General features: G+C 45.2%; 3 protein-coding genes and 1 long non-coding RNA gene across 5 annotated transcripts in view; 3 read left to right on the top strand and 1 right to left on the bottom strand.

Moving 5' to 3' along the window:
• The first annotated feature begins 95 nt into the window (after positions 1–95).
• vps45 (vacuolar protein sorting 45 homolog) lies at positions 96–5289 on the top strand. Its single transcript, XM_018686644.2, has 15 exons — positions 96–358; positions 979–1113; positions 1218–1278; positions 1496–1575; positions 1683–1751; positions 1858–1995; positions 2259–2369; positions 2554–2688; positions 2807–2920; positions 3017–3184; positions 3280–3438; positions 3524–3631; positions 3726–3847; positions 4613–4744; positions 4838–5289. Exons 1-15 carry the CDS (start codon positions 266–268, stop codon positions 4917–4919), a joined length of 1707 nt encoding a protein of 568 aa, XP_018542160.1. The 5' UTR covers positions 96–265; the 3' UTR covers positions 4920–5289.
• On the bottom strand, positions 4050–4438 carry LOC127142299 (uncharacterized). Its single transcript, XR_007812830.1, has 3 exons — positions 4355–4438; positions 4223–4268; positions 4050–4180 (listed from the first exon to the last, which is right to left on the bottom strand). It is a non-coding gene; the product is annotated as an uncharacterized LOC127142299 (long non-coding RNA).
• Positions 5290–10675: 5386 nt separating the features above from the next.
• Positions 10676–15009, top strand: LOC108889937 (saxitoxin and tetrodotoxin-binding protein 1). 2 transcript variants are annotated; one of them, XR_007812787.1, is made up of 7 exons: positions 10676–10887; positions 11546–11694; positions 11809–11894; positions 12601–12741; positions 13854–13973; positions 14080–14188; positions 14347–15009. XR_007812787.1 is itself a non-coding variant. In XM_018686643.2 (6 exons), exons 1-6 carry the CDS (start codon positions 10771–10773, stop codon positions 14103–14105), a joined length of 639 nt encoding a protein of 212 aa, XP_018542159.1. In that variant the 5' UTR covers positions 10676–10770; the 3' UTR covers positions 14106–14282. The 2 variants fall into 2 exon arrangements, 1 of the variants encoding a protein (XP_018542159.1); XM_018686643.2 differs by lacking the exon at positions 14347–15009 and having other exon boundaries at positions 14080–14282.
• An 86-nt stretch (positions 15010–15095) lies between these two features.
• plekho1a (pleckstrin homology domain containing, family O member 1a) overlaps positions 15096–25008 on the top strand; it is a 10322-nt gene continuing 409 nt past the window's right edge. The window contains exons 1-10 of the mRNA XM_018686642.2: positions 15096–15372; positions 15918–16067; positions 18177–18317; positions 19990–20094; positions 20275–20376; positions 20473–20802; positions 20929–21026; positions 21157–21319; positions 21393–21505; positions 22094–25008. The exon at positions 22094–25008 is cut by the window's right edge and continues 409 nt beyond it. Of these exons, the coding sequence (XP_018542158.1) occupies positions 15346–15372; positions 15918–16067; positions 18177–18317; positions 19990–20094; positions 20275–20376; positions 20473–20802; positions 20929–21026; positions 21157–21319; positions 21393–21505; positions 22094–22919 (2055 nt within the window). The 5' untranslated portion in view covers positions 15096–15345 and the 3' untranslated portion in view covers positions 22920–25008. The remainder of the gene's footprint in view (positions 15373–15917; positions 16068–18176; positions 18318–19989; positions 20095–20274; positions 20377–20472; positions 20803–20928; positions 21027–21156; positions 21320–21392; positions 21506–22093) is intronic.

Genomic DNA, 25008 nt, shown 5'->3' with positions numbered 1-25008 from the left:
TTTAAGAAATATTCTGAGATATTTGAACTTCCATTAAAAAAACAAAACAAACAACAACAACAAAAAAAAACGTTAACTACGTCCTAACGCAGCGCCCGTGCGTGCGGCGTAATGACGTGGAGAATCCGGAAGCTGCCGCTTGTTGTTGTCGCAGCTCAGCTGGTTTTGTTCTGAACGGTTAGAGACCGGATCTGTGAGTCGGTACCGGAGGAAACACAGCTGCTGCTGCGGTTTGTTTGTTGTTTGTTGTTGTGTCGTCGCCGCCATGAACGTGACGCTCGCTGTGAAACAGTATATCTCCAAAATGGTGGAGAGCAGCGGACCCGGGATGAAGGTGCTGCTGATGGACAGAGAGACGGTGAGACACCGAGACCGGGACCGGGTCTGTGAGTCCTGGTGGTTTCTGTAAACACAGCTGAATGTTAGTCACAGTCCTGGTTATGGTCCCAGTTACTGAGTCAGAGAGAAAGTGTTGATATGTCGTTTATAATGTAGTTACACTCATTGATCACTTTATTAGGAACACCTCTCATTTCCACACCATTGCAGCACCAGCAGAAGCCTGGACTGTTGACATGAGGCAGGATGGCTTCATGGACTCAGATCCTGACCATCTGCTGCCTCAGCAGAAATCCAGATCCATCAGACCAGGCTCTGTGTTCCTGGTCTTCATCAGTCCAGCCTCAGGTTTCTGTTCCTGTCTGTCGTAGTTCATCCATCTGAAGGTTGGAGCTGTTGTTCAGTCTGACACGGTGGTAAAGAGTCACTGTAGCTCCAGCCAGTCTGACCTCTGACCTCTGACCTCTGACCTCTCTCATCTTCACTGGATGGTTTTGTTTTTGGCTCCTGAGTTAAAACTCTGGAGTCTGATGTGAGTGTAAATTCCAGAAACACTCAGACCAGATTGTCTGAGGTCAAAGGTCAAAGTCACTGAAGTCTGATGTTTGATGTGAACATTAATGTGTGTGTGTGTTACAGACCAGCATAGTGAGTGTGGTCTACACTCAGTCTGAGATCCTGCAGAAGGAGGTTTACCTGTTTGAACGCATCGACTCTCAGAACAGAGACAGCATGAAACACCTGAAGGCCATCTGCTTCCTGAGACCCACCAAGGTACAGACCAGACCAGCTGCTGCTTCTCTGTCTGATGATGATGAAGCTGAAGATAACATCCACTGTGCCTGTAACTAAACAGTTAAACTTTGTGATTTCTGCAGGAGAATGTAGAGCATCTGATCCAGGAGCTGAGGAGACCAAAGTACAGCGTCTACTTCATCTGTGAGTTCTCTGCAGAGCTTCATTCAGAATCCTCCTGATTTGAACTTTCCTTCAGTGTCACAGTGAAACAGTGAGAACTCCACTGACACCAGGAGCTGATCACCGAGTTCAGACCAAATCACACAGGACACAGACACATTTCTAAACCAACAGAGACTCACTGTGTTTCAGGATGATCCTCACAGTGTCTGTCTGTCTGTCTGTCTGTGTGTTTCAGACTTCAGTAATGTGATCAGTAAGAGTGAGATCAAAGCTCTGGCTGAAGCTGACGAACAGGAAGTGGTGGCTGAAGTCCAGGTGAGTCTCACGTCGGACCTGAGTCAGACACAGTCCAGATCTCAGAGGTCGTGTTCTGTGGTGATGAAGATGGAGGTTTAACAGAGTGTGTGTGTGTGTGTGTGCAGGAGTTTTATGGAGACTTCATTGCGGTGAATCCTCACTTGTTCTCCCTCAACCTGCAGGGAGTGGCCAGGGTAAGACCTCAGACCCGTCTCTGTTCGTTCTGATGCTTCACCAGTGTGTAGATTAAACCAACATGGCCGTCGTCTGTCTCTGTGTGTGTGTGTGTGTGTATGTCAGGGGCGGAGCTGGGAGCCCTCCATGTTGTCTCGCTGTACTCAGGGTCTGACCTCCGTCCTCCTCGCTCTGAAGAAGTGTCCGATGATCCGTTACCAGCTGTCCTCTGACATGTCCAAACGCCTGGCCGAGAGCGTCAAGGTTTCCACGGCAACAACATTGCCATCACACACGGTCTCAGTGTTTAACAGGGGCAGAAAGTAACTGAGTACATTTACTCAAGTACTGTAGTTTAGTACGGTTTGGAGCTACTTGTACTTCAGTTGACTTTAGTCTCACTACATTTGCAGTACACAGGCTCCTTCCACATTAGTACCTCAGTACTTTTACTTCAGGACGTGTACTGTCACAGTGTAGTGTTGGTACTTTTACTGCAGTACTAACCCCCATCACTCTGTCACCAGCAAATCATCACCAAGGAGTACGAGCTGTTTGACTTCAGGAAGACAGAGGTTCCTCCTCTGCTGCTGATCCTCGACCGGAGCGACGACGCCATCACACCTCTGCTCAACCAGGTGACCAGTCACAGCACGCCACACGCCAGGTTTATTTCTTCTGGTTATTGACTCATCAGATGTTTAGTCTCAGAGACGTTCGCAGAATCTCCCAGCTCTGTTTTCATGAGTTCTTCACTCAGTGTTTCTGTGTTTTCTGTGTGAACTCGTCTGTGACGACGTGTGTTGACGTGTGGTCCTATAGTGGACTTACCAGGCCATGGTCCATGAGCTGCTGGGTCTGAACAACAACAGGATCGACCTGTCCCGAGTCCCTGGGATCAGCAAAGACCTGAGGGAGGTGGTTCTGTCGGCAGAGAACGACGAGTTCTACGCCAACGTGAGTCTGAAAACACAAAGACGAGTGGTTTCACCTCTGAGACGCCAGAGACTGTAAACTAAAGCTCAGTGAATGAAATGATTCTGTTCTGACTGATGAAGGTTTTTCTGTGTTGTAGAACCTGTACCTGAACTTTGGAGAGATCGGCACCAATATCAAGAACCTGATGGAGGATTTCCAGAGGAAGAGACCTAAAGGACAACAGAAGCTGGAGTCCATCTCTGACATGAAGGTCTCACATTAACACGTTAAAATAAAAAGCCTCAGTTACTGTTTCTTCTCAGCGTCTTAAAGGGACAGTCCTCGTGTTTCCGTCTCCTCTCCGCAGGCATTCGTAGATAACTACCCTCAGTTTAAGAAGATGTCTGGCACCGTGTCCAAACACGTGACGGTGGTGGGCGAATTGTCTCGGCTGGTGTCGGAGCGTCAGCTGATGGAGGTGTCTGAGGTGGAGCAGGAGCTGGCCTGTCAGAACGACCACTCCAGCGCTCAGCAGGTAACATCAGGTGAACTCGTCCCTCCTGCGGGACTGTCTGTGTTTGGATCGTCAGGGCGTCGGCGAGCTCGTCTCTGTGTTTCCTGTCGTTTCAGAGCGTCCGCCGCCTGCTGCAGAACCCTCGTCTGTCAGAGCTGGACGCCGTCCGCCTTGTCATGCTCTACGCTCTGAGGTACGAACGCCACAGCAGCAGCATCCTCCCGTCGCTGATGGACGAGCTGAGCAGGAGGGGAGTGTCCGAACGCCATCGCAGGGTAACAATCTCATCGACAGTACTCAGCTCTGATTGGACGGTTAGAGCTATAGTGTTCAAATGTGTCCCGCCCCCCTCTCTCACAGATGGTTCAGTCTGTGGTCGAGTATGGAGGGAAGAGAGTCAGAGGAAGTGACCTCATCGCGCTGACAGACGCCGTCGCCATCACCAAACAGTTCTTCAAAGGACTCAAGGTGCCGCACCTGATGCATCATGGTCCAAAAAGATTCACAAGATATTTTCAGTTTCTGACTCAGTGTGTGTGTGTGTGTGCGTGTGTGTGTTCAGGGTGTGGAGAACGTGTACACTCAGCATCAGCCTCTGCTTCATGACACTCTGGATCAGCTGATCAAAGGTCGACTCAAAGACAGTCAGTTCCCATACCTGGGAGCCAGCAGCCTCAGAGACAGGTAACTCACCTGAGAGACAGGTAACACACGCCTGAGAGACAGGTAACACACACGCCTGAGAGACAGGTAACACACACGCCTGAGAGACAGGTAACACACACGCCTGAGAGACAGGTAACACACACGCCTGAGAGACAGGTAACTCACACACCTGAGAGACAGGTAACACACCTGAGAGACAGGTAACACACACACCTGAGAGACAGGTAACTCACCTGAGAGACAGGTAACTCACACACCTGAGAGACAGGTAACACACACGCCTGAGAGACAGGTAACACACACGCCTGAGAGACAGGTAACACACACACCTGAGAGACAGGTAACACACACCTGAGAGACAGGTAACACACACACCTGAGAGACAGGTAACACACCTGAGAGACAGGTAACTCACACACCTGAGAGACAGGTAACTCACCTGAGAGACAGGTAACACACACCTGAGAGACAGGTAACTCACCTGAGAGACAGGTAACTCACACGCCTGAGAGACAGGTAACACACACACCTGAGAGACAGGTAACTCACCTGAGAGACAGGTAACTCACACACCTGAGAGACAGGTAACTCACCTGAGAGACAGGTAACTCACACACCTGAGAGACAGGTAACTCACACACCTGAGAGACAGGTAACACACGCCTGAGAGACAGGTAACACACACGCCTGAGAGACAGGTAACTCACACCTTCTGACCTGTGACACACAAGTTCAACACACTGTGTGTGTGTGTGTGTGTGTGTGTGTGTGTGTGTGTGTCAGGCCTCAGGACATCATCGTGTTTCTGATTGGTGGAGCCACATATGAAGAAGCTCTGACTGTTTACAACCTGAACCGCTGCACACCTGGAGTCCGCATCGTCCTGGGAGGAAGCAGCATCCACAACACCAAGAGGTCACACACACACACACACACTGAGGTCTGGTTTACCTGAGTCACAGTCCAGGTGTGTTTACCTCTCTCTCTCTCTCTCTCTCTCTCTCTCAGTTTCCTGGAGGAGGTGACGTTGGCGACGGCTCACGGCGGCGACAGACCACAAGGAAGTGGTCGCCATGGGAACAGGCGCTGAGAACACATGGACAGATGGACGGAGTCCTGAAGAAGCTCGTTGGATAAAAAGAAAAAAAACATTCCCGACATTGTGCGTCCATGTTTGTTGTTGTTTTAAAGGAGCAGTGCTTCAGTTTCACAGCTGTTCAGAATATTAGGAACACCTGTGGTCTAACACAGTCCAGTACAACACCAGACATCAACAAACACTGAACAGGAGGCTTCACAACAAGAGACTGGGCTGTGGTAGACTGGGCAGGTGTACCTAATAAAGAGGACACTGACAGTCCACTGGCCTCCATGTTTAATGTTAGTTTACTGGGTGGAATGTCCCTTTAAAGAGTCTGAAGGTTTTAACTTCAAAACACCAATAAATGAGAAACATGACAGAGCTGCTTCCTGTGATTCATCAGCTACACACACACACACACACACACACAGCTTCCTGTAACTCTCTAACTGTGGTGGTTGAATCTGTGGAGCAGCTGGAACTGGACTGGGCCTCAGCTCTTCCTCTTCTCACTCTTCAGTCTCTGAGGTCAAACATCAGTCTGAGGATGATCAGCAGCCGGTGAGTTCACATCACATTTCATTAACACACTGATTTACCGGCTCAGTCTGGAGACGGTTTAAGACCTGAAGGAGCAGGTCCTGGTCCTGATGTGGTTCAGGATCAGATGACTGAACTTTAAAAAACTAACAGCTGCAGTTTGATTAATTTGTTGACAGAGGAACTAATTGATTTTCTGTTCTTGTTATTTCTCTGTTTTGTCTGTACATCAAATAAGGAAGTATTTGGTAAATTTTTGCAAATTTTGATGGTGTGCAAAAGTAAGAAAGCCTCACTTGTGGGTGTGGACACTCAAATAGTAACAGAAAGACCTTTGCCCTTAGATGTGTTCAGAAGCTTAGTATGAACAAGTTTGTTTGAAACGTACAGTATTATTTAGTTAGATCTCGGTTTGTGTACTCCAACAGAAATGACAACACTGTTAGATAATTTCTGTAATGCTCAGAAACTGAAGATCCAACATACACACCAACTTCACACAGTGATTGAAGGTAAGAGAATAAGCAGGGTTTGAATTTCTCTCCAAAGTTAATTTCTGTCATTGTTTACACAACTACATTCATCTTCTGTGTGTGGAACCAAGTACAACACCATCAATGTCCTCGAGAGACTGTATGAAAGTGCTCCAGTGTACTTGTTGGAGTGATTCATTGCACCTCTTCCCTCTCTAAGGAGGGAGGCCTTTGACTTTACCTTCGCGTGTGGACATTGCCTTTAGCTCTCCCAAAATGCTGAGAGTTTCCAAGAGTAGAATGGGAGGCAGAGCCTTCAGTCATCAGGCTCCTCTACTGTGGAACCTTCTCCCAGTTTCAGGAGGCAGACACCCTCTGTACCTTTAAGAGTCGGCTTAAAACTTTCCTCTTTGATAAAGCTTATAGTTAGGGTTGGCTCAGGCTTGAACCATCCCTTAGTTATGCTGCTATAGGCCTAGACTGCTGGGAGATCTCCCATGATGCACTGAGCTCCTTTCTCTCTCTCTCTCTCTCTCTCTCTCTCTCCATCAGTATGGTTTCATATCCCATGTTACATGTTACTAACTCAGTATTAACTTGCTATCCCCCCCCCTCCCCCCCCCCCCCCCCTTCTTAACCCAACCGGTCGAGGCAGATGGCCGCCCACCCTGAGTCCGGTTCTGCTCGAGGTTTCTGCCTCTTAAAAGGAAGTTTTTCCTTGCCACTGTCTCCTAGTGCTGCTCATGGTGGATCTGTTGGGTCTCTCTCTGTAAATACCTATTTTAAAGAGTACGGTCTAGACCTGCTCTATATGAAAAGTGCCTTGAGATGACTCTTGTTGTGATATGGCGCTATATAAATAAAATTGAATTGAATTGAATTGAATAGATATGTTTGGACAAAGCTTTGTAGGAACAAGTTGTTTGACACATATTGAACCCTTTAGTTGGAGTTTGTGGGGGCCCTTTTTTAATTTGTACAAATTCAAACCTTTTTGGGTCGATCAAACCCTGTTGTCACAAAGACCCTGTTCAGACCAGGTATTAACATACGTCTCAGGTGATCCAATCACAAGTGGATAGCTCTAAGTAAGTCACTTCACACCTGCATCTCCAGTGATCACCTGTGACCAGATCTCACTTCCCTGCTCTACATGCAGATAAACACGTACATCATTTCTGTTTGCAAAGACCCAATGTGCTGTTGTTTTTAACCTGCAGGAGGCAGCGATACACTTCCCAGACCAGGTCTACTGCTTGGTGTATTCCAGGTAAACCAAACTGGCCAAGATGTCTGACGCACTCTTTATGAATCTCTTTTTAAGAGTGTTCAGACTTCATGGACAAAGCTAAATCCATATACAGTCCAGACCACTTCTGAATGCGACTGGATGTCAGTGCTTGTTCAATGCATCTTGGGTGCATTCACACCTGTACTTAGAACGGTTCACTTGTTATCAGATCATCAAAGATGCAAGGAGGTGTTGAGAGCTGTTAGGTCACATGAACATCATGTGAAAGTGTTCAAAGTCACAAATTATGTTCAACATAACATAAGATAATCCTTTATTAGTCCCACAATGGGGAAATTTACATAGCAACCCAAATTAAAACTGGAAGAGTACGGCACCGTTTGACCATCCAACAAGCACTTTTCCTGGAGTATAATATACTTGAATGCATCCTTCTTGAATTACTAATTCAAGAAGGATGCATTGTGACTGTGGATGTTGTCTCGGATTACAAATACCTTGGAGTACACCTGGACAGCAAACTGGACTGGGCCAAGAACATGGAGGCTGTTTACAAGAAGAGCCAGAGTCGACTCTATTTCCTGAGGAGGCTCCGGTCATTCAACGTATGTAACATCATGCTGAGGATGTTTTACCAGTCGGTGGTAGCCAGTGCCATCTTCTTTGGTGCTGTGTGCTGGGGCAGCAGACTGAGGGCAGCAGACGCCAACAAGATCAGCAGGATCATCAGGAGGGGTCCTGGGGGTCCAACTGGACTCTTTGTTGGTGGTGTCTGAGAGGAGGATGCTGTGTAAACTGCAAAGTATCCTGGACAACAATGCTCACCCTCTCCACCAGGTGATAACCTTGAACAGAAGCACCTTCAGCAACAGACTCATTCCCCCCCCAGTGTAACACAGAACGCCAGAGGAAGTCCTTTCTTCCTGTGGCCATCAGACTATTTAATTCATCTACCTCTGGTCGTGAGAGGGACAGTGGAGACACTGTGTCCTGAGGCCATAATGCCACTTATCACTTTATATGCCATTTCACCTTATCACTTTACTTCTGTTCTTGTACTTATTTTATTCCAACTATGCTACTAAATGACAGTTTGTATTGTTGTATATTGTATATACCTATGTTACTGTAATCTTTGTGGCATTTGTTGCATTTAGCTACTTGTTAATTTATTTTATGTTAGCCTTTATTTTATTAGCTTTATTCCTATATATTCCTTATAATAGCTTTATTCCTACTCTCTCTTCACACTGTATTGCTTTTCCACCACTGTATTGCAACTGGTGCACAGCAATTTCCCTCAGGATAAATAAAGCTTCTTGAATCATGAATCATGAATCTTGAATCTTAGCTAGCTACTTTCACTATTTTTCTGCAGCATAGAAAAAGATTGAAAACCAAAACACAACGATGTGGGGTCATAGCAAGAAACCCGTTTTACCAGTGAGTCCTTACTGGTCCTAACATTAGCCAGCTAACCTAGCTAACCCACTGCCATCAAACTTTGTTTTTCTTCATTGGTTTAAAAGCTGTAACTTATCAGCTGCAGTCATTTCCTCTTCTTCTCTTCCTCATCACAGTGAAGCAGTAAAATGACTCTGAATAGTTTTTGGACTCAGATCTGTTCAAACAACACAGGCTCAGCACTGCAGCATCTGGAAAACAGGAGAGACTCAGAGAAGCTGGACCAGGAAACAGGATTTTCATTGGTCCTGACGTCAGATTTAACAAGCAGACTGTCCTTGCTGTTAGTTGCCGCTGTTTTGTAAGTTGTGGCCTTTAGTGGTAAAGAGCTCCTCTTAGTGGAGAAGAAGTGACTGAGCTGTAACTCAATGAAGAAAAGGTGGTTACACCAAACTTCACACTGAGCTCCAAAATACAACTTTTCATTTTGAAAAAAAATCCCTGGTTGACTCTGGAAGTTATTCAGTTTTTTCCACAGTTTTAAAAAAATATGAAATATGGTTTGCTTACACACAGGTCATGTATGAAGGTGCAGTAAAAATACATTTTAAAGGGTTAAGTTGTAAAATGAAACTATATATGCACTCTCATTCAAAACAGTTAAAATACCTGAAAGTTTAAATGTTGAAGTGTTGGAGTAAAAGTATGGGTGAGATGATTTACTGTGTATTATTTTAATGAGATGATAAGACTGAAGCCTGAGACGTCACAGCTCTGTTTGTTCTCAGTGTAAATAAGCTTTACATTAACAGAATCTACATGTGAATCTGGTTTGATCCACTTCTGTTCCTACAGGTTCAGGGTTAAATGAACTGCCTCTGTGTCATCACTGATTTATCAGGAAAACATTTCAAAGTCTGTGTTTGTCTTCAACATGTTTGACTCTGCAGCCTCAACACATCAGGTCACATTCTGAAACAACCAGGAGAATTAATCTGCTCTGATTCTGAGACTGAACTCACCTGTTAACTCTCCTTTAGAAACAGCGGTGGAAACGTTTGTATAGTCCGGTAGATCGCACTAAAAGGAGTGAAGATGCATCTTAAGATGAAACTATGAAAGAAGCTGAAGTGGAGGCTGAAACAGAGGAACAAGTTTAAGCCTGATTTCAAATCCAGGCAGTAAAAGTTCAGGTCGCAGCTGAAGAGAGTGATCTGAAGCATCAGGAACGAGCTGAAAGGAGCTGAAGTGTCAGTGAAGTTGTTCGCACTGAAAGTGTGAGACTTAGACATGACTTTATTGATCCTTTGGGATGACTCCCTCAGGGAAATTAAATAAAGTGAATGTTAAAGATTAACAAGGACGTTGACCCCGGCCGTATCTGGGTCCAGTTCTCTGAGGAAAGGAGCTTCAGTGCTTCCTGTCTCATCTCCTTTAGCAGAGGAGAAACTGGGCTTTCCTCTATGAAAGGAAAAGAGAGGATGACGTCCCATAATTCCTTGCAGCTGCAACAGTTAAAGTGACCCACGTCAATACAGTCCTGCAGTGATGATGTGTTTCTGTAGTCCAGCCCTGAAGTTAGCATCAGCCTGGTTCCCCCCTTAAGAAGCCAATGGCAGGAGAAGTTTTTAGAAAAGGAGGAAATTTCTCTGAGTTGACTTTCTGACCTTTTTGCCTCGGTCGTGATCGTCTGCACAGGTTTTGTGGTTTGATGTGTTTAAAACAGTTTCTCAAATGATCTCAGTCCCCATCAAACCACTGACAAAACAGGAGCTGTTACTCTCCTCGTGTTGTTGTGCGACTTTCAGAGATGGAAGAAGTAATCAGATACTTTACTGAAGTAGAAGTAATTAACAGTGGACAGAGAGACATTGGTGGTCGTTTGTTCAGATGAAGTTGGGGTCTGTTTATGACTCAGTAAGGTAAAGGTCTCATCCGTTTCTCAGAAGTTTATCAGAAACCAAAACACTGTACGGAGGTTCATGTTATCTACACTCATCCTGGGTTCTGGGTCAGTCCTCATGTACCTGGACATCTGCCAGTTTCCTTATATAACTGGAAGAAGTACACAAACACTTTGGACCAGCTGCAGACCTCATATCAGTCACAGACCTTTAAAAGAGTCAGAAAACTCTGATCTCACCTCACCTCCTCTGGTTCCTACAAACCCAGCAGGTTCTGTTGATCCAAGATGTGGGTTCTGTTCAAAGTGGTTCTGCCGGTTCTGCTGCTGCTTGGCTCCAATGCAGCGTCTGCAGCCGAGGAATGTGACCTGCCAGACAAGGTGAAGCAAGAGGAGGTGCTCAAGGTGAGAAAACACTCAACTGCAGTTTACTGTTTAATGTTCGGATTATTAGACAAACATCCACAAATTTACACATTTTACATGCAGCTACATTTCATTAAACGTGACTCGGATGATTACAGGGACAGTTCAACATTTTGTCTTTGTTTTCCAGTGAATATCTTCAGGTGAAACCGAGTCAGAACAAGAACAGGAAACTTTCACCTCAAGTCTGATCTGAAAGGATTCAGTTCATCTTCCTGCTGAGATCTGTGTTTTCCACGACATGGTTAGCCTAGCTTAGCACAAAGACTGGAAACTCTCTCAGCATAAAGTCCATTTAGTAACTGTTCTGGAGCTTTCAGTCTGCTGATGAAGATCATGTGATGCAATAGAAAGCCCCATAAAAACCATTAAAAGAGTTAAGGTTTTCTCCATGATGTAACCCTGATGGCATACTTTCTCCCTGCTTCCAGACTTAATGCTAAGCCAGGCTAAGCACATCCTACCCTCTCTGTACTGAGTGTGACATATACAAACTTTTTTAAACCAGCAACCTGAACCACAGACTCTGGTCATGAGACCATTAAAGTGAAGTGAGGGTAAAATTTTCACTGTAGTTTAATACTCACCTCCATTGGTTCCAGGTGTTTCCAGGATTAACACCTGTCTGCTTCCACAGGTGTTTGAGTCACGCTGGGTTCTGGTGGAGGGGTTCTCAGATTACCCAGCAGGTGAAGACTTACTGAGAAATGCCAGCAGCTCTGTGATGGAGGCAGATAAAATCAGAAACAACACCAAAACCATCCTGTTCATAGAGAGAAACATTGTGTAAGGGGACAGTTGAGTTCGATGACGGTTCAGTGTTTTCATCAGGAGATGGTGGAGGTTTAATTAAAGTCTCTCACACTTCAGTTATGTTCAGGTGTTTACTGTTTCTTCCAGGAACAGGAAGTGTCTGACCTTCCACGTCAACATGTCGGCTTCTGACCCCGAGAAGTCCAACCACACCCTTGAACTGCTCCACCCCGGTGAGTCCCAGAGCAGTTCCATGATCTGTTCCCTCCTCAGTGAAGGTTTGGTTGAGTCTGTTAATGCTAAAGAAAGATGGAGGTCATAGTTAGAGGAAACTACAGTTGGCTGTTTGAACAAAAAGCAGATACTTTACATGACTTCCTCCAGGAGATGTTCATCTGGTGCTGCTTGCAGACATCGTTCACTTGTCAGGATAAATATACGTCATTTTATCATCAAAGAAAGTCCAGCTTACAGCTGCAGTGACATTTAAATACCAGTCAAGAGAATAAAAGGTATTAAGGCCCAAACACATCAGCATTTAAAAGTCCATTCATCTGAATTCACTTGTGAGGACGAAGTAAATCCAAACAGATCTCCTATTTTTTAATTAAACTAAAGTTAAACTTGGTTGTGAAAGCTGTTGACCAGGAGAGGGCGCTGTGTGTCACCATCCAGCTTTAAATAATCCTCTGCTGCTGCAGTTTAACTGATCCTTATGCACAAATCGTCCTGTCAATGACTGAACCAATGAGTCCTGTGAGTGTCGTCACTACATCACCAGGATTTCAGGCTCTGGTTGGTCCCATCAATAAGTCGAAGCAACAAAATCAGAGAATATCTGCTGCAGGATTCTTTTAAAAACTGATCAGAAGCTGCAAACTCCAGGTGGGGGTGGGGTTTAGTTCCTTGTAGGTGAATTTCTTCCTTCATTTCCTCCAGGAACCATGAACTCTGACGGCCAGGTGTCTCCGTATGATGATAAGGGCAAAGCAGATATCTACCAGACCTGTCCCGACTGTGCGACCATGATCTACAGTGGAGTCTTTGATGGAGTTGATGGGAGGATGCTGCTCATCTACAGTGAGAAAAGACTCGATAGGGACGAATACAAAACTGATGATGGTGGACAAACACCTCCAGTCTTAAACATGAATGAATGGCTCCACCAGACACATGAGAAGCCTGAATGGTTTCTTTTATACCTGAACATGCAAGGGTAGTGTTTACATGTTAACACCCACAACACTCCTCTATACACAGATCCCTAAACATGTAAAATCCGTAATTCTTCAGAGGAATCACATCAGCAGATAACTTTATACGTTTGGTAGTTTTACAGTTTTGTCCGACCACGTCTAAAGGTGGAAACCATCTTCATCATCCAACACGTCCTCCAACCTAAACGACGACACAGGTCCATGGCATAAAAAGTTCCAGGTTAGGATTAGGAAAACATTTTGGTTTTGGCTAATAACAGTAACTATCAGGTTCAAACAGGAACCAAACTGAAGTCAGCTGTCTGAAGGTCCTGGGTTTGATTGACTCATACTAGCGACGCCTTTTTCCTCTCCACACGACAACATCTACTTAATACATGTCATAATAACTATGGCCACTAGATGTCACTTGACCAGAAGATGTAGCTGTTGTTTGTAATAATCTTCTGCACAGGCGACATATGTTGTCGTGTTTTACAGGAGGCCGGACTCCTGTTGTCAGAGACACAGGTGAAACATGGAGGTAACTTCTCTTCAGTCAGTTTCTGCAGACAGTAAATAAACGAGACCAGGTCAAACCCTCGTCTGGGTTGTGTTCAGGTGTGTGGAGTGTCTCTCCTGTCCGGCGCTGACAGCATTGTCAGCCGGTGTTAACTCGCCAGGTTTGTTCCTGTGACAGGTGTGTGGTTCTCAGCAGGTAGAACAAAGGGCAGCCAACAGAAACAAGCAAGAATTCAAACCCCCGCTCACTTTCTCACCTGCACACAGCTCACCAATCAGAGTGTTTCTCTCCTCTGTTCTGAACCCAAGAAGAGTTGGATCAACCGATCAGATGAATAAGACATGTTGTTCAGGTATCTCAGGTGTGCAGGTTACCCAGAATGCCCTTCTCTCTGATCAGACCTTCAGCAGTTTTCTGGTCTCAGCTCGTGTTCCTGGTCACCACCTGACTTCCTGTCCTGTCTGTTGTCACAGGGCGTGAAGGGAAACACCTGGACACTAAGGAGCTGGAGGAGGCTCAGAGTGGCCACGCGAAGCTGGCAGAGTGTCTGAAGTTCAACGTTCCGTCACCGTTCAAGTACGACGGGAAGACAGGTCAGAGCACAGCTGGAGGTTCAAACATCACCTGACGCTGCAGGTCACATGACCTGAGCTGACCTTTGACCTGGTCTCAGTCTGTTTCTGTTTCATGTCTCTGCAGAGTTCTGCAAAGAGAAGAAAGACTGACAAAGAGACGCCTGAGACAGATGGAGGACGGACGAGTGAGGACGATGTTTTCATCATGAGACAAAACCTCGAGTTTTTCACAGGTTAAACATGAACTCATTAAACCTTTGATTTATCTGCTTCTATTTGATCCTCGAGCTGCTGGAAATAAATAAAGATATTAATGATAAATCACAATGTTTGTCTCATTTCAACCTGATATTCAACTTTTTACCATAACTGTGACTCGCTGTATGCGCAGGTCCAGAAGAAGGCCAGGTGTATCGCGGCGGATCCCACCCACCTGTTTGTACCGCTTCCTTCTGGAAGAAACATAAAAACATGCACCACCAGACTGAGAGACTTCTTCCCCAGAGCGGTGAAATCCATCTCTGTTTTTGGAAATATTCCAAGTTGGAAACTTTCTATGGAAATTAATGGGAACATATGGGAATTAACTGGAAATCTGGGGTCATTTATACAAACGCAGCATTTTCTACTTTGATTTATTGTGAGTAAAACTTAAATTGATTCTTTCATTGAACAAAAAACCAACAACAACAAACAAAAAAACTCCCACTCAAACTGTAAAATTAAGAATTTTCTTTTCTGTGTTTTTACATATAGCATGTGTAGTATTGATCACAGATCAGATGTATTGATCAGTGTAATCAGACTGATGTAGAGTTTAAACCTGGTCGTTCTCACATGATGCTGCTGCAGGTTTTTTCAGCTGTTACTCTTTAAGTTGAACTCATCTTTATTCCTTTTTATTTCCCTTTTATTTATTTTTGGCAGCTGTAGTCTGAAGGATGGACTGGGTCTAATGTGGTCTCAGGAGGATCAGACTCAGATTTTAATGATGATGAAACCTTTTTGAGCTTCAGGTTAAAATCTGATTTAATAAAAACCTTTGTTTCATTGATCAGTGACTCACCTCCTTTGTCTCAGTGTGTGTGTGTGTGTGTCGGTAGATGGCGCTCTCGTGCTCTGATTACCGGAATATAGGCTGCCGTGCGCGTCAGAGCGTGCACGAGCATGTTGAGGGAGAGCATCTGCCTCCAGTCGCGCGCTCACCGGGAGGATGCTGCCTCGGTTCAGACAACAGCGGCGGAGCTGAGCAGGACCCGGACCCGGACTTCACACGGTCACACCGACGCACCGGAGATCTGCCGGGACCTGCAGCGGGCCGAGAGGCGCCGGGAGCCGGGCTGAGATTCTCCTCAGAGCCGCGGAGCGAGGAGCGAGCGGCGGCGGGAGGATGAAGAGAAGCGGCCAGAGCAGACGGGTAGGATCCGGGTTCATGTTGTCACCACGGTCCGGTCCTAATCCGGTTCATCACTCATTCACTCATTCATTCATCAGAGCGCGAGAACAGGCCGTTAATATTCAGCTCCAACACTCAGACATCCCATAATACTCCACCGATCTATAACTGATTGAATCTGAGCATCTTCATCATCTTCATCATCCCCACACTGTTCTCTTCAATTATTCATCATCACTCCTCCTCTCCTCCTCTCCTCCTCCTCCTCCTCTCCTTCTCTTCCTCCTCTCCTTCTCCTCCTCTCCTCCTCCTCCTCTCCTTCTCCTCCTCCTCCTCCTCTCTCCTCCTCCTCCTGTCCATCCACCCTGAGTCCGGTCCTGCTCGAGGAGGATCTGTTGGGTCTCTCTCTGAGAGTCTGTCTGAAAAGGGTCTTGAGACGACTTGTTGAGAGGTCACAGGTTTCATCCTCAGAAACTCGACTCCTCGTTCACTGAGCAGCAGTTTGATCCTCTGTTGGTCTCTGTTGGTCTCTGTGGGTCCTCTGTGACCCTGCTGTTGTGTTTCAGGGGGTCCAGGACTCGGGTCAGCCAGTGGTCCAGCAGCCAGAGAAAGTGGGCTGGATCAGGAAGTTCTGTGGCCGAGGGATCTTCAGAGAACTGTGGAGGAACCGGTTCGTGGTCCTGAGAGGAGACCACCTGTACATCTCTGACAAAGAGGTGAGTCCTGGTCCAGGTCTGAGCTCAGACCTGTACTGGTTACAGTCACGTGTCCTCGATGATAAAACATTAGAGCTGAGAGACACCCGTCTGACGCCTGTTCACCAGGTCTGGGCTCTGGTTCTGGTCCTGGTCTCAGCAGCTGGAATTAAAGAAGAGAAGAAGTCAGAGGCTGAAATTTAAATTCTTCAGAAACCAGAACAGACGAGTGTGAGGACGCCAGGCGTAACCATAGCGACAGTTACAGTGGGTCACATGATCATGATAGATACTTCATTAATTCAGAGTTCCAGCAGCATCAACAGACTTAAGATAAAAGGTTAATAAACACAGTGAAGAAACTTCATCGACACACACACACACACACACACACAACAGCTCCAAACATGGTTTCCTGATTCACTGACTCTCAGATTTCAGACTGTGGCTGAGTCCCTGAACGCCTCTCGGAGGACAGGTGGATGCTGAGTGTTCACGCCGACTCTGCGCTCCGTCATTATATAACAGTGGACGCCGACTCAGACTCTGATCTCAGACCAGTTTTAACAGATTTAAGAGTTAAACAGAACCTTCTAATGACGCTTCAGAATATTTCTCCATCAAACTCTGGATTTAACTTTAAACAGATGAAACAGATGAATCGACTGATTAAACTTTCATTACTTTTTGTTTCAGTTCAAATATTTTGTTTCTGTTTTAATGTGAGGAATCTTTAGTTTCAGCAGAGAAACGTCGTTTTATTCTGATTTTAATTCTGTTTGTGTCTGAACTGAACTGAGCAGCAGAATAATGAGTCATGTTAACGCACCACTCTGTGTGTGTGTGTGTGTGTGTGTGTGTGTTTCCTGTTGTGATATTTTCCATCGTCAGTCGTCTTGTTTCTGTGTTTCAGCAGAAACGTTGACCCAGAACATTTTAATTCAGCCTGAGGGAGGTTTCACTGTGTGTGTGAGCGAGTGTCTTCTATCTCTGTGAGGACCGTGTGTGTGAGGGTCCAGACCTGGTTTTAAACTGTACGACACTGTACATCATCTTTCAGCGTCTCAGTGTCTAAACTCACTGGTTTCAGCTGTTTGGTCTCATTGCTTCACATAAAGTCACATGATGCTGCACAAACACGCAGCATCATCAAAATAAAACGATCTATTAATTATTGATCTGAACAGTTTAATGATCAGAGGCAGAGAAATGATTCAGGTCCTCGTGTTTGCTTCTGTCAGTTTACTGTCAGTGTGTCTGGTACCAGGCTGAGTATTGATCCTGTTGATGCTGATATTGACGAGTGTTCAACACCAGCTCCTACACACACACACACACACACACACACACACACACAGTGACCTCCTGTGAGTGTGTTAATGTGAACACACACTGATGTGGTTCAGATGGTTTTAAGGTCAAACACAGTGATGGATGTTTGATCTGTGTGTGTGTGTGCGTGTGTGTTAGACCTTTTTAAAGGGACAGTGCAGGTTTTTTAATCAGCTGATCTGTTCCTGTATCTGTGTGAATCTCAGGTGAGGTTGGTCTCAGGTGTGACTGAGTGATTTCTGTGTCAGTGAGTCTCAGCCTGCAGCTCAGTCTTTGTGTTCTCATCGCGTTAAACCTGTGACACTGAGTCCGTCCACAGTCTCACACCTGGACGACATCATCACAGGTAAATCTCCTCTACACCTGCAGAGAGACGCCGTGGGTCTTTCACCACGTCAGCTTCTCACTCTGTCTGACCACAGTCTGCTCTCTGATTGGCTGGTTGATCATTAAACTGTAGGTTACCATAACAACAGGAATGATGCTGCAGGGACCACGGCTAACTTTTTAACTTCCTCGAGGACTTATCAGTATCAAACCTCCTCCAAACTCCTGGACCCAGCTCATGAATCCCTTCTAGCTTCTTAAGGCTCCCCTGGAATTCCAGACAAGGACTCCTGGAACTTAGTGTCCCCAGATTATCCCCATGAACCACTGGTAACTCCCTGAAGAACTCCTACAACCTTTTAAAACCCTCCAGAACCTCCTCAAGGACCTCTGGACCTCGTCAAGGACCTACTGTTTAAATGTGTTGTTGTGAATATAAATGACTGATATAAACGATGTGTGTGTTTCCAGGTGAAGGATGAGCGTAAAGCGCAGGAAGTGTTCGACCTGGCTGATTACGAGCGTTCGGAGGAGCTGAGGAAAGCAAAGAGTCGCAGCAAGAAGAACCACAGTCGCTTCACGGTGCTGCGCTGCAGAACGCCGGGAAACAGCGTGAGTCAACGAGAAACACTTCAGTCTTTCTGTCCAACATCACAGACTCTGTTTTCATGTCTGTGACAACAACTCTTAGTGTCCCAAGTTCACCTGTACAGGTGCAACAGAGAAAGATGATACTGTTAATCTACAATAACTCGATAAATAAAGTTATTATTATTATTGTGCTGCATCTTGTTTATTTAGAGGAGATTAAAGTGAGACTTTTTGATGCTGTTAACCTTATTTCTGCTCAGATGGACGTGGAGATGATTTATTAGTTTCAGGCAAAGAGGATGGAAGCAGATTGAATCTCAAACAATAATATTTAAGATATTAATTTAGAAAAAAGGACAAAGACAGATGATCTGTTTCTCTCCTGAACTGAACTGAAGCAGTCTGAGGTTTGAGACAGTTTGAGTTTTATTTTAATTCTCCATCAGTGATGAGACCAAACTGAACTCGTCCTCTCAGTGTTTCTGTCTTTACTCATCATTCTCTCGTGTCGTCCTCTGTGCTCAGCGATTACCCCCCTCCTCCTCCGTGACTCATACTGCCACGTCATTGGTGGATTTCCTCCTACATCTGTCTCAGGATTGGTGGATCAGATCTAACATCTCCCGCCCACCACGCCTCTGCTTCACTGATTGGCTGAGCTGTTGTTTTTTCTCCTCTGAAAAGGTTTAATCCACAGAATCCCATTAGTCTGTCAGAGGACAAGTTACAGCAGAATAATCCCTGAGAGTCCAAACACGCTCACGTCAGTTTATTACAGCTGCTGTACACACTGAAGACTAATGATTCATCTGACTCTGTAAAGATCTGAAGAAGTTGTAATTTAATGTGAGTGACTGCAGACTCCTGCAGTGATGATGTGTTTCTGTTCAACCTGAAGTCAGCTTCAGTCTGGTTCCTCCACAGGAAATAAACTGAGACCTGGAGTTTCTGATCCTTCAGGTTTAGTTGATCAGATCATCTTCACAGATGAACACCACTGTTCTGATGTTTGAAGCCTAAATCCAACCTCCAGAAGTAAGAAGCTAATGTTAGGCTATAAACCAACTACACCACGGTCACATGACGTCAACGTCTCCACCACTAAGCTTCCAACTGGTCATTTCATTTAGCTCTGAGCTCTTCTACAAAAGCCTTTCTTCTTAGAAAGTTAGTGAGAGTTTGAAAGAGCGTGAGTAGAAACACAACGAGGCTGTAAAGGTGGACTGGTGAGTAGATGGGTTTTCATGTTAACGTCCCCGACAACCTCTGTAGTCTCATTTAGACACTCGTTAGCAACCGCCTTTTTTAAGACACGTAAAAGCTTCAAACATCAGGAGTGGGGGATTTACTGACCCATTTTATGTTGGAGAATAAAACCTGAAAATGTCTTGAGCTTGTGTTAAAACCACAGACCTTATTTCAGACATTTAACCAGAAACACTCTGACTCTGGGACGAGGGAACAGGAAGTGCTAACATGCTAACATGCTAACTGACTTCCTGGTTTTAGGATCAGTCCTGCAGCTCTGTGTAACAGCTCCATTTAATAACATTAGCAATATTATTATAGTGTATTAATATTATTAAGTTCAAAGGTTTGGATTGTGACAGATGACAGTCACTGTCTCATAGAGACATATGTTGTATGTTCAATCGTAAACCAAACTCAGTAACGTCTTTTGTTGTTTTTTCAGGTTCCTAACCTTGTGTTTCTCGCCGTGAGTCCTGAGGAGAAGGAATCGTGGGTCAACGCCCTCAATGTGGCGATCATCAAAGCCAAGAACAGAGTTTTAGATGAGGTACAGATGGACTCTCAGTCCACATCTACACCTACATAAACCTTAATCACATTATTACTAATTGGTGAACATAGTAAAGAGTCAGTGCACCTTCTATCTACACTTATTTATGAGACCTTCTTACCTTCAGGTGAAAAGTGTGTTGTTGGCTCTGAAGTCAGTTTCTATGTTTGTGTCCAGGTGACCATTGAGGAGGACAGTGCGCTGGTTCATCCCACCAGAGACCGAGCAAAGATCCCTCATGGCCGCCGGCTGCCGACCCGGGGACACCTCATGGCCGTGGTACAGAGATCTCTTATCATCTTTCTTCCATTTTAACCAGTTCTGTCTTTTTAATTCATGACATTAATCATCATCATCTCCAATCACTCACCGCAGGCGTCCACCTCCTCCCATGGCATGCTGACCCTTGACCTGGTCACTGAGGAGGATGGGTTCTTCCCAGACTACAATGACGACTCTCGGGAGTCTTGGGAGAACAGCTTCCGGGTTGACCTGCAGAGGGGGGGCTCTTGTGGACAGGTGGCAGTTGTGGGATCTCGTAGAGTTGGGGGTCGTCAACGGGCTGGCACCGATGTCTCGAAGCTAAGGGCGACGTCCAAAGAGCCCAAGGTGAAGACTGGCAGTCTGCCCAGGGGGAGTGAGCGGACCTGGGGCAAACAGTCCCACCTGGAGGCCTCCAGGGTCCTCAAGACCCAGCAGGTAGAGGTGGGTAAACCACTGTTAACATGCATCATGAATAATCAGTTAGTTCATGTTGTTCTGAATCTGAGAACCAGAACCAATCTGACTGTTCAGACAGAGTCCAGACACCAACCGAGTCTTTGATTCCAGGTCTTTCAGGCTCAGTCTCGAACCCCGCAGCCCGGGAAGAGGTTCAGCATGCAGGGTCGGAGTCGCTGTGCCTCCATGGATGAAGTCCTCTCCTCCAGGTACGAACACCTGAGAGAAAACACAACTCCTCACATTAACATATGCATGACTCAGAAACCAACCTGTTATTTACTATACTATATGTTTTCCTCACCCTTTTTCCTCTCTTCCTTCTCCCTCCTCCATTAGACCGGCGATGATACGTTCGGAGTTGCGGTCGGCTCTTCGTCGTTGTCCAACTGAAGAGGAGGCGGGCGGGTGTTCTCCAGTGCAGCCGGTCGGTCAGCTGCAGAGCCTCATTGCCCAGAGGATGCAGAGAGCCCAGGAGCTGCTGGAGGAGATGAGGCTGCAGGTTCAAGTCTTATCCATGCATTTATTGATTATTGACGTGGGATCAGTTTCTGATGGTTTGTTGTGATTGGCAGGAGTTGCAGAAAGCCAAAGCAGAAAGAGAACGAGGAAGCAGTTCACCTTACCTTAAAGGCATCGACTCCCCTCGACTCCATCACCTCAGGGGCTCTGACTCTCCTCACTCCAGGTTCGTTCAATAACTTTCGCTAATATTTAATAACATGTCAACATCCCAAAGCTTCCTCACCAGATCAAATCTGTGGAGTCTGATTGTCTGATGGTCTAACCAGATGATTCCTAAACAGTTTTTAGGATTAATATATTGTGTAAAGTTGGTACTGGCATCAAGAGGAAGGGGGGAAGCTCATGGAGTCACTGAAATCATCAGGTTTAATTATCTGGGTACCTCAAATATCTACAATTAAATTCATGGAAATTTAAATTGAGCTGAAGGTGCTACTAAAGGGAACGGACAACTTGACTGTAAACCCATTCTTTCCTTGTAGAGCACAGATCAGTTACAGTTCTTATTGATTCTGAATACATTGCAGATCAACGGAGCGAGGAACCTCCTCATCAGGTCCTCATGGTAAAGACTGTTTACGTGCCCCATGCTTTTGTTGTTCCTACCTCGCAAGACATCTGATCTGACTTTGGGAGTTCATCCTACCGGGAAAGAAACGTACCTAAACTGTTGGACTAAAATACCAAACCCTCAACCCTTTCTGTTGTCACTAAGGATCAGTGTTTAACTGATGGTTGTTGTCTTCCTCAGCAGGTCATCTGGTTCTCCGAGGAGCAGGAGCAGCGACTCTCCTCGCCTTCGGGGGAAAGACTCTCCTCGTCTGAGAGGAAGAGAGTCTCCTCGATCCAAAGCCAGGAAGAATCGCTCTAAAGGGGCTGACTCGCCTCGCTCCCGAGGATCCCATTCTCCCGCCACAAAAGCAAACGACTCCCGACTGAAGGATTCGCCTCATCTGACATCCACCGACTCTCCTCAATCAAAGAGCTCTGACACCATCTGTTCACCAAAACTCGAGGGGTTGCCTGGCCCCTCTGGTCTCAACAAGGACGACTCTCCTGTGCAGAGGTCGCCTGAATCACCTCCGTCCGTCAGAGAATCCGACTCCTCTCAGGTTAAAGGATCTGATTCACCACGAGGCAGCGAAACCGACTCCCCTCGTCTGGGGAGCAGCAAGGAGTCGCCCTGTCCGAGCCAGAAGAACTCCCCGAGTTTCTCCAGATCCTTCGAGTCCTCTCAGCCAAAAACCCCCGACAAACACCGCCTGTCTCCGCCCCTGCCGCCCTCACCTCCCTCCCTGCTGTCAGAGGAGGATGCAGAGGTGGAGAGGAGGCGCGCCGAGGCAGAGCGCCTCCTGGAGGAGGCTGTGTCATCATGGAAGGAGGCGCAGGAGGTGCTACAGGAGGTGAAGGAGCTGCAGAGCCAGACACTGAGGCGACAACGCAGGAGGACCTACGAAAAGATGACATCGACAGCGGCGGCCGCCAGGTTGCCCACGCCAACCGCAGCAGCAGATGAGGACGACACGCCGGCCTCGCCGACGTCACCCGAAGACGACGACGAGTCCGAGACACCTTGACCTGGAGTTTTTCTACAAATATTCATTGAATTACTGAATTTTCTCGATGAGCGTTTCTTCAGCATGTTTACGCACAAAAACGACAGGTTTTGCAAAATGTTTTTGTCTCTCCAATGTTTTTCATCTTTTAATGCGGGGACAATGAGTTCACTTAAACAAATGTGGATTATTTAGAAACCAGCAATCTACAGTTCTTCCCAGGAGGTTTAATGACATTAATCCTCCTCAGTGCACTAGACTGTCATCACTTCCACTGTCTCTTTGTGTGACAGATGTGTCACATGTAATTTGAGTTAATACAGTTTTAAAGGAGAGCCCCCCCCTTCTCTAATGGTGCTGCATGTTTTTGTCTTTTTATGCTGAAAGTGAAGTGAAAAGCCTCTCTGTTGATTTCAAAGACATGTTTTTTCTCCTGTACGTTTTTGGGCAGAGATATTTGGGGTTTTGACATGAATTTAAAAAAAAGAAACAGTTTGTTCAAAAAGACAATTTTTTCAAGAGAAGATGTCAGAATTTTTACAATGGGAATCTTTTTCATTGATGGCACTGAAGAGCACTATGTTTCCTACGGTTTGAGGTTGTTGTAAATTTCTTCTTTTTAGAGTGATGATACACTGATGCTGATTATTAAGAATTTAAATATCTGTTACCTGATTTATTTGCTAACGTAAGCTGAATAATGTCTTTTTGTGTGACATTTCTGTTCATAAAATATGTAATTTAGTTGTAGCTTCATATTTCCCTCTTAAAATGTACTTCCAGCTCACTGTTATTATATGTTTTTAACCTCAATTTTCACATTAACAGTGAGATTTTTTTTTTCAAGCTACAACAAAAATCAGGGAGTGAAATATTCTACACGATGAAGAGAGAATAAGCAATAATGTTAATGACTTTAGTTGTAAATCAGTTTTGGGCTGATTAAACTGTTAGGAGGAAATAATTAGCTGTTGGGCCTCTTTAAACTCTGGTCCCTCTCTCTGTGCAATATGGAGTTTGAAAGATTATTGGCTTTAGATTTACTGTGAGGTAAAATAAATTAATATGCAACATGAAACATAAACTGAAACTTAGACACCGTTGTGTTGCTGTATTTTACCAACAGTTTGAATTTAGTCAGTGCAGTTAGATTCAGACTGAAACTCTGTGTAAAGCTAACATCGATTTTAAGAGTTTAAAAAAATCCAGTAACATAAATAAACATTTTGATTCAGAGCCTGTAAATACTGAAACTATGGAGCCTGAGAGGGGACATGGAGGAAAAAAAGTCTGACGGCTGGAAAAAACGTACATTTGTGAGAACTTTTTCCTCCATGTCCGCTCTCAAGTGCCGTATAAAAGTGATGTTAGTTAAAATATAAACTCGACATAAACACATTTACATCTCATAGATACGAACAGATGATGAAATTAATGCGTCATAGACCAGTGACTGTGTGAAGATGGATGGAGTGTGATGTCATGACTGACAGCTGCAGCTGACTCCTGACTGGTTGGGTGTGTGTGTGGGCGGGACTTTCATACCTCCACTCCACCCTCCAATCATTACTGTACAGACTCTACATCACCAACACAAGATGGCAGCGCTTGTATCCAGCATCTGTTAGCTTCATGTTTGTTCAGCGGGAGGAAGTGGAGACGAGTCGGCCATCTTTGTTTGCAGTCACTGGTTGAGACAGATGATGAAATACTTGTAAATGTCAAAATAAGTGTCGCAAACAGATGAAATATTACAAAATATACAAACCACTTCAATACAGTTAGAAATATTTATCGAACATAATCAGTGCTGAAAACATATTATGTACTAATCTGTATATCAGCATAAAATAAATCAGTTTATCTAAAAAAAATTAAAGTAGCTGTTTAAGTAAACACTTGAACAAACTCACAAATAACAGAAATAATTGTTAGCCGCAGTTCTGGATAAAAAAAAATCTTTTTCTTTATTAAAAAACACACTTTTATTTAACATGAACAGAAGGAAAAGTTTTAATACTGATCAGATATCAGCTGATAAATTGGTCTCTCTCTGTTTCAAATCATTATTGTTGCTACTGTAACGTTAAATTTTCACAGTAATTATTTA

This window comes from Lates calcarifer, linkage group LG3 (assembly GCF_001640805.2).
Source record: "Lates calcarifer isolate ASB-BC8 linkage group LG3, TLL_Latcal_v3, whole genome shotgun sequence".
Lineage (NCBI taxonomy): Eukaryota > Metazoa > Chordata > Actinopteri > Centropomidae > Lates > Lates calcarifer.
The sequence above is the reverse complement of the archived record's forward strand: the minus strand, read 5'-3'. Positions and strand labels throughout refer to the sequence as shown.

Excerpts from the sequence above, each read along its gene's own strand:
- LOC108889937 (XM_018686643.2), top strand. The coding sequence starts at position 10,771 with ATGTGGGTTCTGTTCAAAGTGGTTCTGCCGGTTCTGCTGCTGCTTGGC. Across the intron at positions 11,895-12,600 it reads CCTTGAACTGCTCCACCCCG|GAACCATGAACTCTGACGGC; the intron begins GTGAGTCCCAGA and ends CATTTCCTCCAG. Across the intron at positions 13,974-14,079 it reads CAAGTACGACGGGAAGACAG|AGTTCTGCAAAGAGAAGAAA; the intron begins GTCAGAGCACAG and ends ATGTCTCTGCAG.
- vps45 (XM_018686644.2), top strand. The coding sequence starts at position 266 with ATGAACGTGACGCTCGCTGTGAAACAGTATATCTCCAAAATGGTGGAG. Across the intron at positions 359-978 it reads TGCTGATGGACAGAGAGACG|ACCAGCATAGTGAGTGTGGT; the intron begins GTGAGACACCGA and ends TGTGTGTTACAG. Across the intron at positions 2,689-2,806 it reads ACGACGAGTTCTACGCCAAC|AACCTGTACCTGAACTTTGG; the intron begins GTGAGTCTGAAA and ends TCTGTGTTGTAG.